Consider the following 15,529-nt stretch of genomic DNA (forward strand, 5'->3'; position numbering starts at 1 on the left):
GCATCGCAGTGCTTAAAAAGAATAATTCTGAAACCCTACAAGCTTGTTTAAAAGTGGGAAATACACTTCTAGCCTCTATCTACCAGGAATGGGGAATGAGACTGGAGAACAGACAGGTATGATAACAGTACTTTAAAATGGTGTCTTTCATTAGTTTGTCAAGTCAAATTTTGGAAGATTTTCCCGTCTTTCATTAAAAACAGAAAATAACATTAAAAAGGAGTATGTTTTCACAGGAATGGCTATTCCAGATTTTACACTGGAAGGCCTAATTCACTTGTGACTATACCTTGTGTATTTGGTGGTATGTGTGGTGATGGCTTTCACTGGCAACATGGTGATAAAATAATAATTGTCTTGCCCATAATAAGATTCCACACTGAAACAATGATCCCAAATTAATTATGTCCCTGAAAAATCATTGTTTTTTACAGTGAACACAGCGTTCTCCAAACAACATCCTAATGCTACAAAGTCTCTTAATTGTCATGCTCTGGGCATAACCATCAAGGTTACAGCTGCTCTCTTGTAAATATCTGAAAATTTATTTCCAATCCTATCAGGTTCTCTTCAGAAAACAAAAAGACTTTGGTCTTTTATCATTATTTTTTAATATTTTCAATTTCATTATATCTAGCCTTAATATGATTATATCATGCCCTTTAGTATAATGTAGATTCATCTAAATAGGCATAATTTTTGGTGACTTTTATTCCAGTTATATAATCTGAGACCACTCAGATTTGGCTAATTAGCCAAAATAAGCAGAATAAATAAATAAGGGTGTAAGCTTACCTGATTGCTAGCTTGAGTAACAAAATTTGAATATGAACCTTTTGAATACTTTCCTTCTTGCTTAAGCATTTTAAGCAGTCACCTTCCTTATATGTTCCCACATTTACTTCAACTTATAGTAGTATATTAAAAATCACAATCTATTATAGAAAGCTGTACTATTATAGTTGACAGTCAAATTAGCTTTAAAAGGGTACCAGCTTTAGCTAATTGTTAACTGACTTCTAAATTTGAGCTTTTAATTCAAATGTAGGTACCTATACAGGCAGCTGGTTTTTAAAATAACAATGAACATTCAGCTGCATTTGTTGAACTCAACACAAAAATGTATGTTGTAAGATTTCTGCCAGTCTTAGCCACAGACTAACTAGTCAGGTACACAAAAATCATGCACAAAAGCAAACTCCACACACATAACGACCTTGGTAAAAACCATTTAGGATCTAATTCTAGTGTCGTAAGTCAAGCCAAGCAGTATATCCAATTCACTTAGATAGAACCCTGAAGAAATTTTTCGTGTCTTATTTAAGGCACACAATTGTTAAAATACATGGAGCTCACAGGTAAATTGCAATTAATTTAGGTTCTGAGGGACTGAACTTCCAAAATCTGACATTAATAAAGGTTCGCTTTAATTGGATTGCTTTGTGCTAACTCTTTATATGCAATGCATTTTTCTTAAGGAAATCTAAGGGTCTAAATCACTGACATCCTAAAGCAGAAGTTTCACTTTCACCATTGCAATAAATTCAATGCTTGTTAGTGCAACATCTGTAGCACTGACACCCTGAAGACATGTCTTCTTTGTGCTCAGTTTAAAGCATCACATCCATCTTGCAGGTTACCATCTAACAAAGATTCTTCACTGCAAATTGAAATGGTACCAAGGTACCAAAACTACTTGAGATGAAAGAAACAGTGCAGCCGTGGCAGCATACAGCCTGATGCTGCCTGATTTTATGCTGCTTCTTTATCCTGCTTCTTTGTGCAGAAAAAAAGTGACATGTGGGCCTAGAAGATCACACTGAGATGAGTTTGGGGCTACTTTCACAAGGAAGACTATATCTGATGCAAAAGTATGACAAAATTTTATCCAGTGTGCTGCCCTGATACATCTCACAAACATTTTATGATACACGCAGCTTGAAATAATAGTAACATACTGGAACAGACTCTACTGCTGTACTCACATTGAGTACTTTATTATACTTGCTCTACAAATAGTTCCAAGAATCTGGCTCCGTGTGTTGCCATAAGCCCATACTGCATGATGTTTCTACATAAATGTATGTAATTGCCTTATGCTGTGCTGTGAGTCACTTCCACATTAAGTATTCTTTGAGATGCCTGTGGTGACAATGACATGGCTTTTCTGATGCATAAAAAGAAAATTTTGCAACTTGAAAGCACTTTCAGAGTCTAATTTTTTGATGGTGTGAAAGAATTAGGCTGTCGTGGTGTTTTATGAAAACTTAATCTGCAAGTAAGTGGATATCTCGGAAGAAACCAATAAGCTCAGAGCTTTGCTACACTAATAGTCTAATACTACAACCCTTACTTCAGCTGAGATGTTCTTGTAATGGTCTGATATGCCACACAGCGTACATTTATAATTTTGTAATTTAAAGAAAAAAAACCCCAAACTCTTAGATGTATAGTCCTGCTAAATCACAGTGATTAAAGCATGGTGTTATCATACTACAGAGCTTGGTCAGCTCCATAAAACACTCCATATAAAATTTGTTCTCTGTGGGATAAAGTAAAACAAACAAAAAACCCAACAACACATTTCATACACAGCTATTAAATGCTTTTTGAAATGTTTGATCTCAGAGGAAATTCTGGTTTGAAAAGCAACCATCTATTCATTAACGAAAACCATTACAGTGTAAAAATTGGGCAATTAATTAATTAAGTATATAATGAGATGGTAAATCATACAGCATAGTATGTTCTCTGCACAAAATGTCACACCCTCACCTCATATTGAAGTCATATCCCTTGCTATATTAGAACTGATTTGCCCTTCAAAAGCAAACTGGGAACCTTGCTGAAAACAAAGCAAAACAACACTTCATTTTGTTTTGTCAATGCTCATCATAGGCTTTCCTGTAAATGCCTGCATTTCAACCTTCTAATTTGCCTGAGTTGTTACAGCAGGTTGACCAAAATATCATTTACTAATCTTCTAAATCCATCCTCTTTGCTCTACTTCATGTGATAGAAATGAAGCTCAAATGCTCAGCCCAGAGAACAATAAAATGCCTTTCAATTAATAAATTTGGATTTGTACAAGTTAACATCACAGATTCTGCAGGAATTGTTAGAGCTGCTTCATCATGTAAAAATGTATGCATTTTAGGAAATAAAACATTATTGATTGATACTCTTCCATTTTCAGGAATTCAAACTTCAAGAGAGTTTCAGAAAGCTATTACATTTGTCGACAAAAGAAACGTAATGAAATAATTATTGACCTGAAACAGTCTTAAAAGAAATTTTATCTTTTGGGTATTTTTCTGGGTCACAATTTATAAATAAATTTGAGGAAAAAATTACTATTTCCACTGAAAATGAATAAAATGCAAGAAAAGTTTTCTTTGTTCTCCTCATTCTCTGTTTTATACACAAAATCTTGACATGGTGAATTACAATCTAAAGACAGTATTGTCAAAAGTCTAGTTGTCCAACCAATGACAATTGTGAGCTATCTCATTATAAAAAACTTACAGTCACATCTTGAAACTGGAGGCGCATAGCAGAGCCTGATGGTTGTGGTCGGCTGGTGATCTCTAGTATGGTCCTTAACAGAATATCGAGCAGGCTATTTACAATTACATCAATTTCTTCCAGGACAGATTTTTCCTTAAATAAGAAATAAAGCATTTAAGATTTTAAAATAGAAAGATGACCACAGGCATATTTCCTTTGATATTATTTTAGAAACTAATGATAGTTTTACTACAAATGTTACATTCAAGAAACAAGGACTGTTCTCTAATTAAGATATTGTTTAATTCTATTGATTTTTTTCTAACAGTTTTCAATTAATTACATTGCATTGAAATATAGAGGACAGTTACGGGGATGTAAGAATTCATCAAATTAGCATAGCTCTATTTTCAATTAATGTTTAGAAGAAAGCAGTAAATAATATACGAGAATTTTTCGGGCAAGATTTTTATAAGTAACGCCCATATATTTTTGGGGGAAATTGCCAAGAGAGGCTTAAATTCCAAAAAGTAGAATTCTGTTTTCACACTTTGAAACTATCACCAGAAACAAACAGATGGTGCTCAACCTTCAAGACCTGCTTCAGCAGTAACGACCAGCTACATTGCTTCCCATCAACTGAGTAGCACAAACAAATTAGTCATTTATGTAAGCCTACAACTGCTTGTATGCAACATTAACACAAAGGAACCAAAGTGTTTACTGCCAAAAGAGACCATGAATACCTTAATTACATGCATGAAAACACTTGATGAAGTCAAGTTGTAGTTACTTTTCCTTTTTAATTCAGATGGAAATATGTTTTCCCTGCTTCAACAATGTTTTCTGTCTCCACTGCAGCAGACACCACCATCTTAATCTGAGCGATTTTATCCACAATTTGAGATGACATTTCTTCACAGAAAGAAACACTTTATAATCAAATGCACACAACCAAACTAAAACTCAGCTAACAAACAGATCATTCAACTTTGCTGACATCGAGGTGTAGGAGTGATTTTTTTTTTTTTTCTTCCTACACACCCACAGCATATGATTTGTAACGAAACTCAAAATTCCTGTTTGGATTCAAGACGAGTCTAGTGTCATGGCCGTGTTCTCTGTCACTTCGTCTAGTATCAAACAACTTTAACTTTGCTTCTTACGAAGGCAGAGAGTATACAGTGTATTTAGGAACTATACCAACTGTGAGGACTCATGTACAAACTACTATTAGAATGGCCAACAACCTTAATTTTCAAAGCTGCCTGACTGCAAATTCACTTGTTCCCTCAACCTCTAGATTATCTTGATTACCATGGAAGGAACAAAGTTCTGAACTGATCCACAAAAATCATACAAAAGTCACCAAGTTGTTAATATTCTCAATGACTCAAAGACTACTAAAAATAGTAGCTGCATATCCTGAACATTGGAGAGAATTTTATGTAGACATCCGCTTGTTATTGTGTACATCTCTGGCTTGATGTCTCCAAATGAAAAATCTCCTGAAATTAAGACCAGATATGTAAGCCTTTCTCCCAGTCCAAAACCACAGCTACGCTTTATCATCTATCACTTTATCTTGTGATGAGGTATTATACTAATCCAGGAGCAGCTGCAATAAAAATGTTGTTACAGTGCCAAAATTGCAAGCCACATCCATAGCAAATCACTGATGGAGCAACTTTAATTGCTGACAGTGGTATGAAATGAAGAAACACATAAAACAGTTCTCAGGAATGCATTACAACGTAATGCATGCTGGCCTTGATATGTATGTACTGCAGTAACTACAGGCAATGTTTGTTTTTAATTGTATTATATTCCTTTGCCTGTCAGAACTCATCATCATCTTCATATTTGCAATACACCTGTCTAAGCTAGTTCTCATATGCAGCTTTGACAGATGAATTTGCAAACACAAACATCAGAAATCGGCCACAAAGTTTATCAACTAACAACCAAGAGCAACCCCCCCTTGCAATACTCACATCAATCTATTTACCTATATCACCCCTGTGTCCCCTATGACTATGAGCCCACAATAGAAAATGCCTCTAAAAGAAAGTGGACATTTCTTTATGTCTAACACAACACTCAAAAAGAGTCAAAGCTTGGCAGAACTCTATGCACTACAATTAAAATATTCTCGCATGGGAAGAAAAGGCTCATGAGAAATCAAAATGACATGTTTATGCAGAATCATTAGACAGAGAACTCTTTAAAATGGACTTGATCAGGGTCCAGTTTGTGACATTAAATGTCATTGAGCCATATAAAGAAGTTCAACACCTTGTGGATGTGACATGGTGTTTACTTACTGAGCTGTTCTTCTTGATGAGGCAAAATATGTTGCTAAGGATACGTGCACACATTATAAGGTCCTTCTGCTCTTGTAAATGCATGTGGAGATGATGTAAAACTACCGGAAGAAGAATATATCGAGAATCTGGAAAAGTGAAAAATTTTATGAGTAGGAGCTTCTCGTGGAATCATTTGATTTTAATACAGACATAAAATGTGTCTTCAGTCCAAAACAGTATTTCTGATAAGCAGAAGCTTTTACTTGCTTTAACCAACATTTCTGATAAGCAGAAGCTTTGACTTAATAATCATAATATCCTAAAGCAAGTGTCTGAAGAATAAACAATATGCTGAAAGTCAGTATGTCATATCATTGATGGAGAAAAATACCACTGTGTGGAATATACTACACATAACAGAAAATTCTAAGTATTTATTGAACTGTCATGCAAAAAAACTTAACACAGTAATACTTGTATTCAAAATAACGTGCAATTATGTCTAGTGTTCCCTTTGCAAGGAGTCCCTTTGCAAGCCAAGGTCACAACAGACTTAATCTTGAACTTATGCTATTCTACAAATGAGTTCTACTTTACAGACGAGCAGTACTTTCAGATTTCTTTCAGGATTTTCACTTTTCCAGATTCCTTACTCCTACTGAGAATGAGCAATTTAGACTACTGGTATCTACATAAAATGATTTGCCTTTCCTCTATTCATTTTCTAAACACAGCTCTTAGGTGCTATTTTCAGTCCTGAATTCTCTCAAAATTATGCAAGAACTTCATTAACATGCTACTTTTTCTTGCTTCTTTTTCTTATAATTAAAAACGATGTTAAATGGGAAGAGCCCTAATACACTTGCAATAACACAATAAACACCTATTTACAACTTGATAAATGGAATGGGTGTTATCTGTTTTCATTTTTGTTGTTGGTTTTAGATCTTTTCCATAATTGAGAAATGCTGTTCTCATAAAAATATACTTGAATCATTTCCTCTATTAAAATGTTAATGATTATTATATGCTACATTATCTAAATATATTAATCTACTTAGTTCCTTTGTTCTTTACTGTAATTATTTCCTAAAAATTGAGTTATCTAGTTGGAAAATTACTCCTTTAAAATAATTTTGCCAACCAGGTACTGTTCGTGAATTAAGTCTTTTTCTTACACTTTTTCTTACGCTTTTTTCCCCTCAAATATTTCCTCAATTTTTTCAGGAGGAAGAAAAAGATAGATTTATTCTGAGATTTTATTTGTTGAATGTTTCTGTCATTCACTGAAATACAGCGCTAATCTTGTTTTTCTCTATTATTCCCTTGTTTTCATTGTCTAGTTATCTGTATAACACAAAACAAATCAGATGGACAAGTTGAATTGTACACACTGTTCAAGTATATTCTTACTTTTGAAAAAAAGCTTGCCTGCTCTTTTTAAGCAGGTGTTTCATGCTTACTATTTATTCATGTGTTCCACTATATCTTCCTATTGAAGAAAAATATAAACAAAGACTGTATGGCAATAGGCAAAAGGCCATCAATGAATCTAAAACCAGTGCTACTGGAACCCAAAATTGGGAAACAAATAGCCTCTATCCAGTAACTGCTTACTTCTGCAAGTGCCTCAGTAGGTGTTCATCAGGACCGGCCTGAGAGTTCAGAAGCTTCAGTTCAGCCAAATCAACAAAGCATTTTCTTTTTGTCTACCTAAAGAGCAGAAGCTCAGCAAAGTGTTGCCCCAGGTAGTCTGAGATGTCAAGTGTGCACAGCTGCCACTGACCCATCCACTGCAAGATCTATAAGGTCAAAAGGAAAGCAAGCAGGAAGATGGCTAATGTGCAGACCTGTAGTTAGGAAAGTGGCAGCTTCTGATCCCCACCACTAAATCTGCTTATTGATTACTGATAGATGAAAAATCAAAGCTAACGCCTTCAGCTGAAATGAAAAAGCAGGACTCTTCATTCCTATAAAAAAGACCTAACCTCTAGGTTACAGGGGATGGCTCCTTCTCCCTGTTTCTGTTAGGCCTTACATGTACTGGATTCTTGACTATCTGGTAACCCATCTTCAAGAGAAGAGATGAAGGGTTCACCGTGTAAACCAGCCTGTGGCTCTGCGGTTAGGGTACTCTCCTGGCAGGCAGATGACAAGAAGCTGAATCCAGGCTGACAAAGCACTGAACCTGGTCTTCCATTCCCAGGCAAATGCTCAAATCACTACTCAAGTCCACAACTGTCACAGAGCAGTTATACTAGCTCTTTCACACGTTACTGGTGTGAGCCTTATCCTTTGGGCCATAGGTCCTCTGAGGACAGCAGGTCCTCTCTTGCAGCTACAACTCAAATCCCTCAGCCCAGAAGGTGAGGAGAAAACAGGAGTAGTCCTGTGCCAAAGTGTTTCTTCTTGGTTAATTCTAGGCAGCTTCCTGATGAGCACACACAGGATTTGGTACCTTTTCTGAGGTGCCCACTAATCTGTGCACTGCTTACATGTAAGCGCAGCATTAAGAACTCCATTTTGAAGACCAGAGAATCTACGTGTAGCAACACTTGACTTGTAAACAGCCAACTATTTGTGCTGGTTTTGTCTGGGGTAGAGTTCATTTTCTTCATAGTAGCTAGTATGGGGCTATGTTTAAAGAGTGTTGATAATACAGGGATGTTTTACTTATTGCAGAGCAGTGCTTACGCAGAGTCAAGGCCTTTTCTGCTTCTCACCCCACCCCACCGGCAAGTAGGCTGGGGGTGCACAAGGAGTTGGGAGGGGACACAGCCGGGACAGCTGACCCCAACTGACCAAAGGGATATTCCGTACCATACGATGTCATGCTCAGCATATAAAGCTGAGGGAAGAAGAAGGAAGGGGGGGACATTCAGAGGGATGGCATTTTGTCTTCCCAAGTAACCGCTACATGTGACGGAGCCCTGCTTTCCTGGGGACGGCTGAACACCTGCCTGCCGATGGGAAGTAGTGAATGAATTCCTTGGTTTGCTTTGCTTGTGTGTGCAGCTTTTGCTTTACCTATTAAACTGTCTTTATCTCAACCCACGAGTTTTCTCACTTTTATTCTTCTGATTCTCTCCCCCACCCCATTGTGGGGGGAGTGAGCAAGCAGCTGTGTGGTGCTTAGTTGCCAGCTGGGGTTAAACCACAACACTCTTACATACGATATGGCCTGAAGCATATCAGGCAAAACTGAGCATCCTCATTCAACTGTTTCAAGTATCGCATTTTTGCAAAAGCTCCATAAAATGATCAGGAACTTTGTTTTACCAAGACCAAACAGATTAGCAAAAAGCATCTTACAATGACTTGCAACTATAGATTGTAGGGAACAGTGCCAGTTACTGAATTAACCACCACATATAACACAGCTTTAGATACACTCCTCGTAAGAACCATAATCCAAATACCTCTCTGTCGTGACCTGTTTAGGTGGAAAGGTGTAGTGGTATTACAGAAGAGGAGAGCTGGCATATTCACCTCTGAGCCAAACCAAGGACTATGTGAGAAAGTTTGGAGAATGTAGTGTACAATATTTGTCTCAGGTTACTCTTTTTCTTAAAAATTGTCAGCTACAGTGTCAGCCACTGTATATAGAAAAATTAATGAGCGCAAAGAATGGTGCAATAATCAGAACTCTTAGCCATCAGTCACTGTCCTAATTTTTCTTCTGTGCAGGAAGCCAAATTAGCTGACTGTTTAAAATGCTAATACTTGCCCTTTACAAATATTATACAGAAAGAGAGGAAAAAAATCATGACATAGAGCTTTTTGAGTACATGCTTGGCATAATTAGAAAGAAAGACTACTCTGGGCAATCTTTGTGACCTTCCTGTGCAAGCTACATTAACATTTAATATTTAACCCACAGCACAACTTTCTCCCTTGCTTTTCAGTTAGTGGTAAAGCAAGACATACAAAACTTTCTTTATTCTAGTGTATTTTGAAGATTAATTTCAGAAGGATAATATTCATTTCAATGACTATATCTGAACAGATGGTCAAAACTTCAGCCTGCTTGGAAAAAGCATTAGTGTAATTGAACATTTTAAACACACAAACAGCATTCTCCTTGAACAGTGAGAAGCAAGGAAGTCACTCTTGTTTTACTTGGACCTATTCAATTTACGCCTCTTTGTTTGGGAGAATCACTGGACTTGAGGGTGGTAGGAGAAGAAAATGCTTAAGGCAAACAAACAGTTATGACTGCAGTCCCAAACCAAACATATATGCCTGCTCTGTGACTGCATGGACATGTCACTGTTCTCAGAACAGTCAGTTTCAAAACTTTTGTAAGGAACTGTTTTCAGTTTCTTTTGAAAGAAAAAATTTGCCTGTAGTGCAGAAGGAAAACACAGGTATGGCTTAGAAAGCTCCCTTAGCCGAAAAAAGAGCCACAGATGCGAAACATCATTTGCAAAGCTTTTGCAAAATATTTTCTGCTCTCCACTATAGAGGTACTAATAAAGGCTGAATTTTTGTATGCAATATATATACATACATCCCCCCACAGGTGTGTAGAAGCACACATACAAAGAACTCCAAAGAATAGTATATTGCTGTGGAAGACAAATTAAGAAATACTAATTAATCTGAAAAAGATCCTGGAGTACTTGAAAGCAGTACTATGGATCAATGTGAAAAACCTTCATGTTTTGAAAAAATTTACTCTTTTTTTTTCAAATCTGTGTTAATATGTAAAGTTTAATGCATTTTAACTAAATTTAATTCAGGATTTGCATCAACAATTTCAATAATGATAGGCTTTTTACATTTTTATAGCAATCAATTAGCTTGCAGTGATTACTGAGATAACTTACAAGTCTCATTAAAGAGAAGTTTTGAGTCTTTTGAAAAAATGATGGAATCAGAGGGAAATCATAATACCTAGCTTCTAGAACTAAACCTCCTTATCAGTTAATGGTATCTTTTCCTGAACTTGCTAACAACTTTTTTTCATTCCCATAGGAAGTCTAACATGTAACAACATCCTTTCTGTGAGGCAGTTCAAAGATATTAAATTACTCTCACTGATTGTGTCAGATATTCATCTCTGAATTACTATAGAGTTTCCTACATGTACATTCTCCTGTGATATACAGGATGCAATTCTTAGATGAACTTATTCGCAAAGACAGACTGAGGGAAGCAGTCAATCTCAGAAAGAAAACAAATAGATAATTATCACTTTTCTAATCTATTAGAAAACAGATAAGGAGTAAGTTATATATAAAATAAATACATACAACTTTGCATATTAAATAAATTAAATAAAATGAATACATGAAGATGTCTTCAAAACATCAACTCGGGATTTTTCCTAGCTTCATAATTTATATATCATATATAGATATCATATACCATATGACATCTGTAGTGTAAATGGTCAGAGAATTAAACCCCTCCTCTATTTGTTTTGAACAGTTTGCCCCACTAACAGGAAAAGTCCTACCCAGCTACTCTCGCACAGAGGTTCAAATCCTCATATTTTGGGAAGACACAAGGTTTCTTGCATTGTAAGAACATTCTCCATGTGGTAAAGAGCTGCACCACAGACTATAACTGGGCTAAGATACAGGCTTTATCAATATGGGATTTTCTTTTTTTAGGACTTTACCTACTAATGTAATCTCTCTTCTGGTAATTGACGTGTTTGATTGGTGGTGATTCCAAGAAAACTCATCCTCTTTGGAGGAAGAAACCTAGCCATTCCACTTACACACCTCACGTTTTCATAGCTATTGAATTTGCAAGCTCAAAGCTCAAGCTCTTAGTGTTCTTCTAATTCCTGTTTAACCGTGTCAAGAAGGACATGGTTCAAGATGTGTTTCTTTGTTACTGGCCTTAACTCTTCCCAGCAAAACAGATTTAACTCTTCCCCAAAGCAAGCTATAATAATATTTAATGCACAAAAGACAACAAACGAGTGCTAGACTACTGCTGTATCGGAAGTGACAACGGTAGAAAATTTTCTGGGTACAGGCATATGTAGGTCATCAATTTGGCCATTCTACAAGTATCAACAGGGATGCGTCCAAAGAGTTATACCCACAATACCAGGAGACTGGAGGAAAGGCCAAGAGGAAAAAAAAATACTGCTAGTCTTTATCAGCAGAAAAACTGTAATCTGTTTCTTTTTCGACATCCAATGTAGTGTACTACAAAGATGGAAAAATAGAAGTAAGGCCTTAACACCCATTAACTTTTCACAGGAGCTAGGCAGATAACTGCTGTTGACACCTTTTAACATCTCTGTAGTTCTTACCTGTAGGAAGAGCTGAAGTTTAAAATCACTGAAATAGAAAAAGTTCCTAAGCAAGCTATACCAAAGCCTCAATACAGAGCCATTTCAGACATCCCATCCACGCATGATCAGTAAATACAATATATAACCTGCATTCCCTAGAGAGGCCAGTAGAGACTAGATGCATCAAATACTTCTGAAATTGTACTAAATATCTGTGCTTGGGCACCTTAAATCAACCCCTGCATGTCTGATGTTTCTATTTTCAACAATATACCAAATATATCTCCCAATTTTAGCAAAAGCATAGCTTTAGTGTCAGTTGATTTCTGCAGCAGTGGGAGCTGATTTATTAGTTGTTCAGGCCCTTGCAGCACAAAATGCATAAAACTCCCATGCTAAACTACTCTCACTTGTTTCCAAGCAAGCTCCAGATAACAGAAAATGTTATTAAGAAGTGCCCTCCTAATTTTTAGATGTTTGAATAAATAGTTATTTCCTGCGCTCCAACTAGTTCCAATGTGTTAGCTAGCACCGCAGGTTGCAGCATTCATCATCTTCATTTGGGAGATAGAAATCAATTATTTTCACAGCAGCAAGCCTCAACTTCACATTAGGATGTACAGTTTACTCTGCACATTAACATAGTCTAGTGCAATATTTATTTTCCAAAAGGATTTTAAAAGGACTTCTTTCTAGGGATTGACTGAGGGAAAGTCTACTTGTATTTTTGTATTTTAAAGAGACAAAACATTAAGGGCAAAGAGACCAAGATGCTGATCTCCACATGACCCTTCAACTTAATGATGACTGAAATTATACTGTACAAGTGTTTGCCTGAGCTCCCCATCATGGACATTGGGAGCTTATATTACTGCCTGATGACTTTCACATCAGTTTCCCTGTGGTCTAAGGAATTTATATTCTATTTGTGTATAACCCACATGTAAAATTTAACACGTAATTTCCATTGCTTTTATAGCCAAACCAACTCTTACGACTTCTTAATAATGAAACTGGATTTGAATAAAAACCTAACATTTTTACAAAAGGAAACAAACAAAAAAAATTGTCATATGGCTGAAAGTAGAAATACAGTTCCAAGAAAGTCCTCAAGAGTCCCTTACATGGCATTAAATAACTCTCTTTAATTACATTAATTCATTTGGATCTTCTAGTTAGGCTGACCTACCTGAGATAATGGGAGGAAAATGGAAATGATGCTACTCGGTCCCTACATAGTTTGGAAAATTAAAAACGTAAGTTAGAGCGTCCTTAAGATTGCTCCATGAATATGTCATCATCTACCCAGAGTATCAAAGGTCTGATCAATCAGCTGTAGATGGGAAGGGACTGCCATGGAGGCTCACAAGGGAAAGGGTAAGCTATTTTTTCAACCAGAACGAAGCAAAGTAGCCAAGATCCAATACTTCTTACCCATTTCTCTGAGTTCATACTTATAAAGTACAATCACTGAAAGCATTTTGGAAAAAAAAACTTCTAAGATCTCTTCCTTTATTTTGCAACATCTCAAAATATTTATGCATATCCTGGTGGTTTTTGCAGAGCCTTCATCGTTGTAATGTGTTTATCTTGAATGCCTTAGATGGTAAAAATTACTGTTTCTACTGAACTCCATCAGCCAATATTCAAACAGCTCTCAAGAGGGCTTTTGGTGAGTAAATTAACACTTATTAGAATTCTTTAAATCTCTTCTATTTTAATACTTTTGTTTCAAAATGAGTTAATCTCAAATTTACTTCTATGGGTTTCATTTAGAACAGAAAAAAAGAATGTCAGACTTACCACCACACAGCAGTTTTTTCTTCTGCATAGCAAATAGCTATGCTGTTATATACTTTATGCACCAACTATCACTTGCATTTGTGTAGCCTTTTTATGCTACACTAAGAAATGGATGATCGAAAGTGCTGAACTAGCAAAAGTTACACAAACAAGACTTAATGAATAAGTGACAATCTGTTTGCTGAAGTGCCCCCAAAGGAGAAAAAAAGAAAAAAAAAATCAATTTAGTAAAGCTTTTTCATTTATAATTACTTAAAAAGTATAAGGCAAGCTTCCTTCACAGACATACTGCCAGCAGTAGATCAAAACAAAACTATATTTTAAGAGTCTTTGCCTCTTAAAAACAAACCACTAAACTTAACCAACTGTATTCTTGTAAATAAGCAGCTTGTACAGAGCAGTGCTTCAAGAATTGTTCCCCAGGAAGCACTACTCAGAGCAACACTATTCCCTTCAGCACCTGCTGGCCTGCAAACCAAGCACACAATTGGAGTTCCTTATCTGCAGGCAGGGTAACCTTACCTGGGTTCGTGTACAGGTGACTCTCTACAGTTTTTCCAATACTCTGCAGTTTAACAGCTTGAAGGGACTCATCCCCATGCATGACTGTTGGCAAGCTGCCCAGAGCATCATGAACCAAATTTGCCACTTCTCTTACATCAAAGAGCTTCAAAAGTTCAGAGTACACCGATGGGAATGAGCTGAGAAACACAGCCTAGAGGAAAAGGGCAAAAATGGACAGTCAGATATTGCAGTATAGCTTTGACATTTATGGAATTTAAATAACTATATAAATTTAAGTAACCGTAGAAAAATGCCTGGTTTTACATTTCAAGGGTAGTTAGTAGCTTTAAAAATGATCATATTTTCAGAAGAAATATTCTCACATTCATTAATGGGTTTCTCACATTCATTAACGGGCTTACACTTGTGACTATTTTCCTTTAAGCATTATCTAATGACTGTTCATTTATCCCAGGACAAAGTGAAAGTAAGAAGTTCAACTTAGAACAAAAATATTTATACTTTACAGATTCTTCACAATCTATGCGTGAGAGGAAATTTTTAAATGGATAACAGAAGCCAGCTGATATCAGAACAAAAATATTTAATGGAGTTGTTTTGGTTTGCTTTGTTTTAAGATAAGTAATATAACGGCCTCCATATCTTCCATTTTTCAAATAATGAACATTTTTATTTTGGAGTGGGACAGCACTGGCAGTCTTGGTTCACTTCAACAATCCTAAAATAGGGGTAGAAATTCATTGGTAAGTATAATGAATATGGAAACAAAACACTGGAAAAGAAAGGAGGGCAATGCCAGAGAAAGAAAGCTAGAAATGACATTTCCTTCTTCCTCTCCAAATCATGCTGATTGAGAAAAGCTACTCATACCTCAGACCTTCTTCACACTGGTGTCAGAACAGATGACATACAAGGTTAAAGATACTGAAGAAGAATTCCAAATGTGGTTGTTTATATCATTTTGCTATTACCTTTTCACCCCACCTGCTTACATGATATGAGATGGAAGAACCACCTCTCTATGCTGTTCTCTCTGATTTACCATTTTCTTGGAAGAACAATTTTCTACAGAACTTAAGAAATTAATAATTCTTAACAGGTCTTAAACACCTGTGGTTACAGAAACAGGGAA

General features: G+C 36.2%; 1 protein-coding gene across 1 annotated transcript in view; it reads right to left on the reverse strand.

Moving 5' to 3' along the window:
• DOCK4 (dedicator of cytokinesis 4) overlaps window positions 1-15,529 on the reverse strand; it is a gene marked incomplete at both ends in the record, with an annotated part of 103,565 nt that overhangs the window by 43,242 nt on the left and 44,794 nt on the right. The window contains 3 exons of the mRNA XM_009578990.1: window positions 3,526-3,660; window positions 5,832-5,959; window positions 14,395-14,587. Of these exons, the coding sequence (XP_009577285.1) occupies window positions 3,526-3,660; window positions 5,832-5,959; window positions 14,395-14,587 (456 nt within the window). The remainder of the gene's footprint in view (window positions 1-3,525; window positions 3,661-5,831; window positions 5,960-14,394; window positions 14,588-15,529) is intronic.

The sequence above is a fragment of the Fulmarus glacialis genome, unplaced genomic scaffold (assembly GCF_000690835.1).
Source record: "Fulmarus glacialis isolate BGI_N327 unplaced genomic scaffold, ASM69083v1 scaffold30955, whole genome shotgun sequence".
Lineage (NCBI taxonomy): Eukaryota > Metazoa > Chordata > Aves > Procellariiformes > Procellariidae > Fulmarus > Fulmarus glacialis.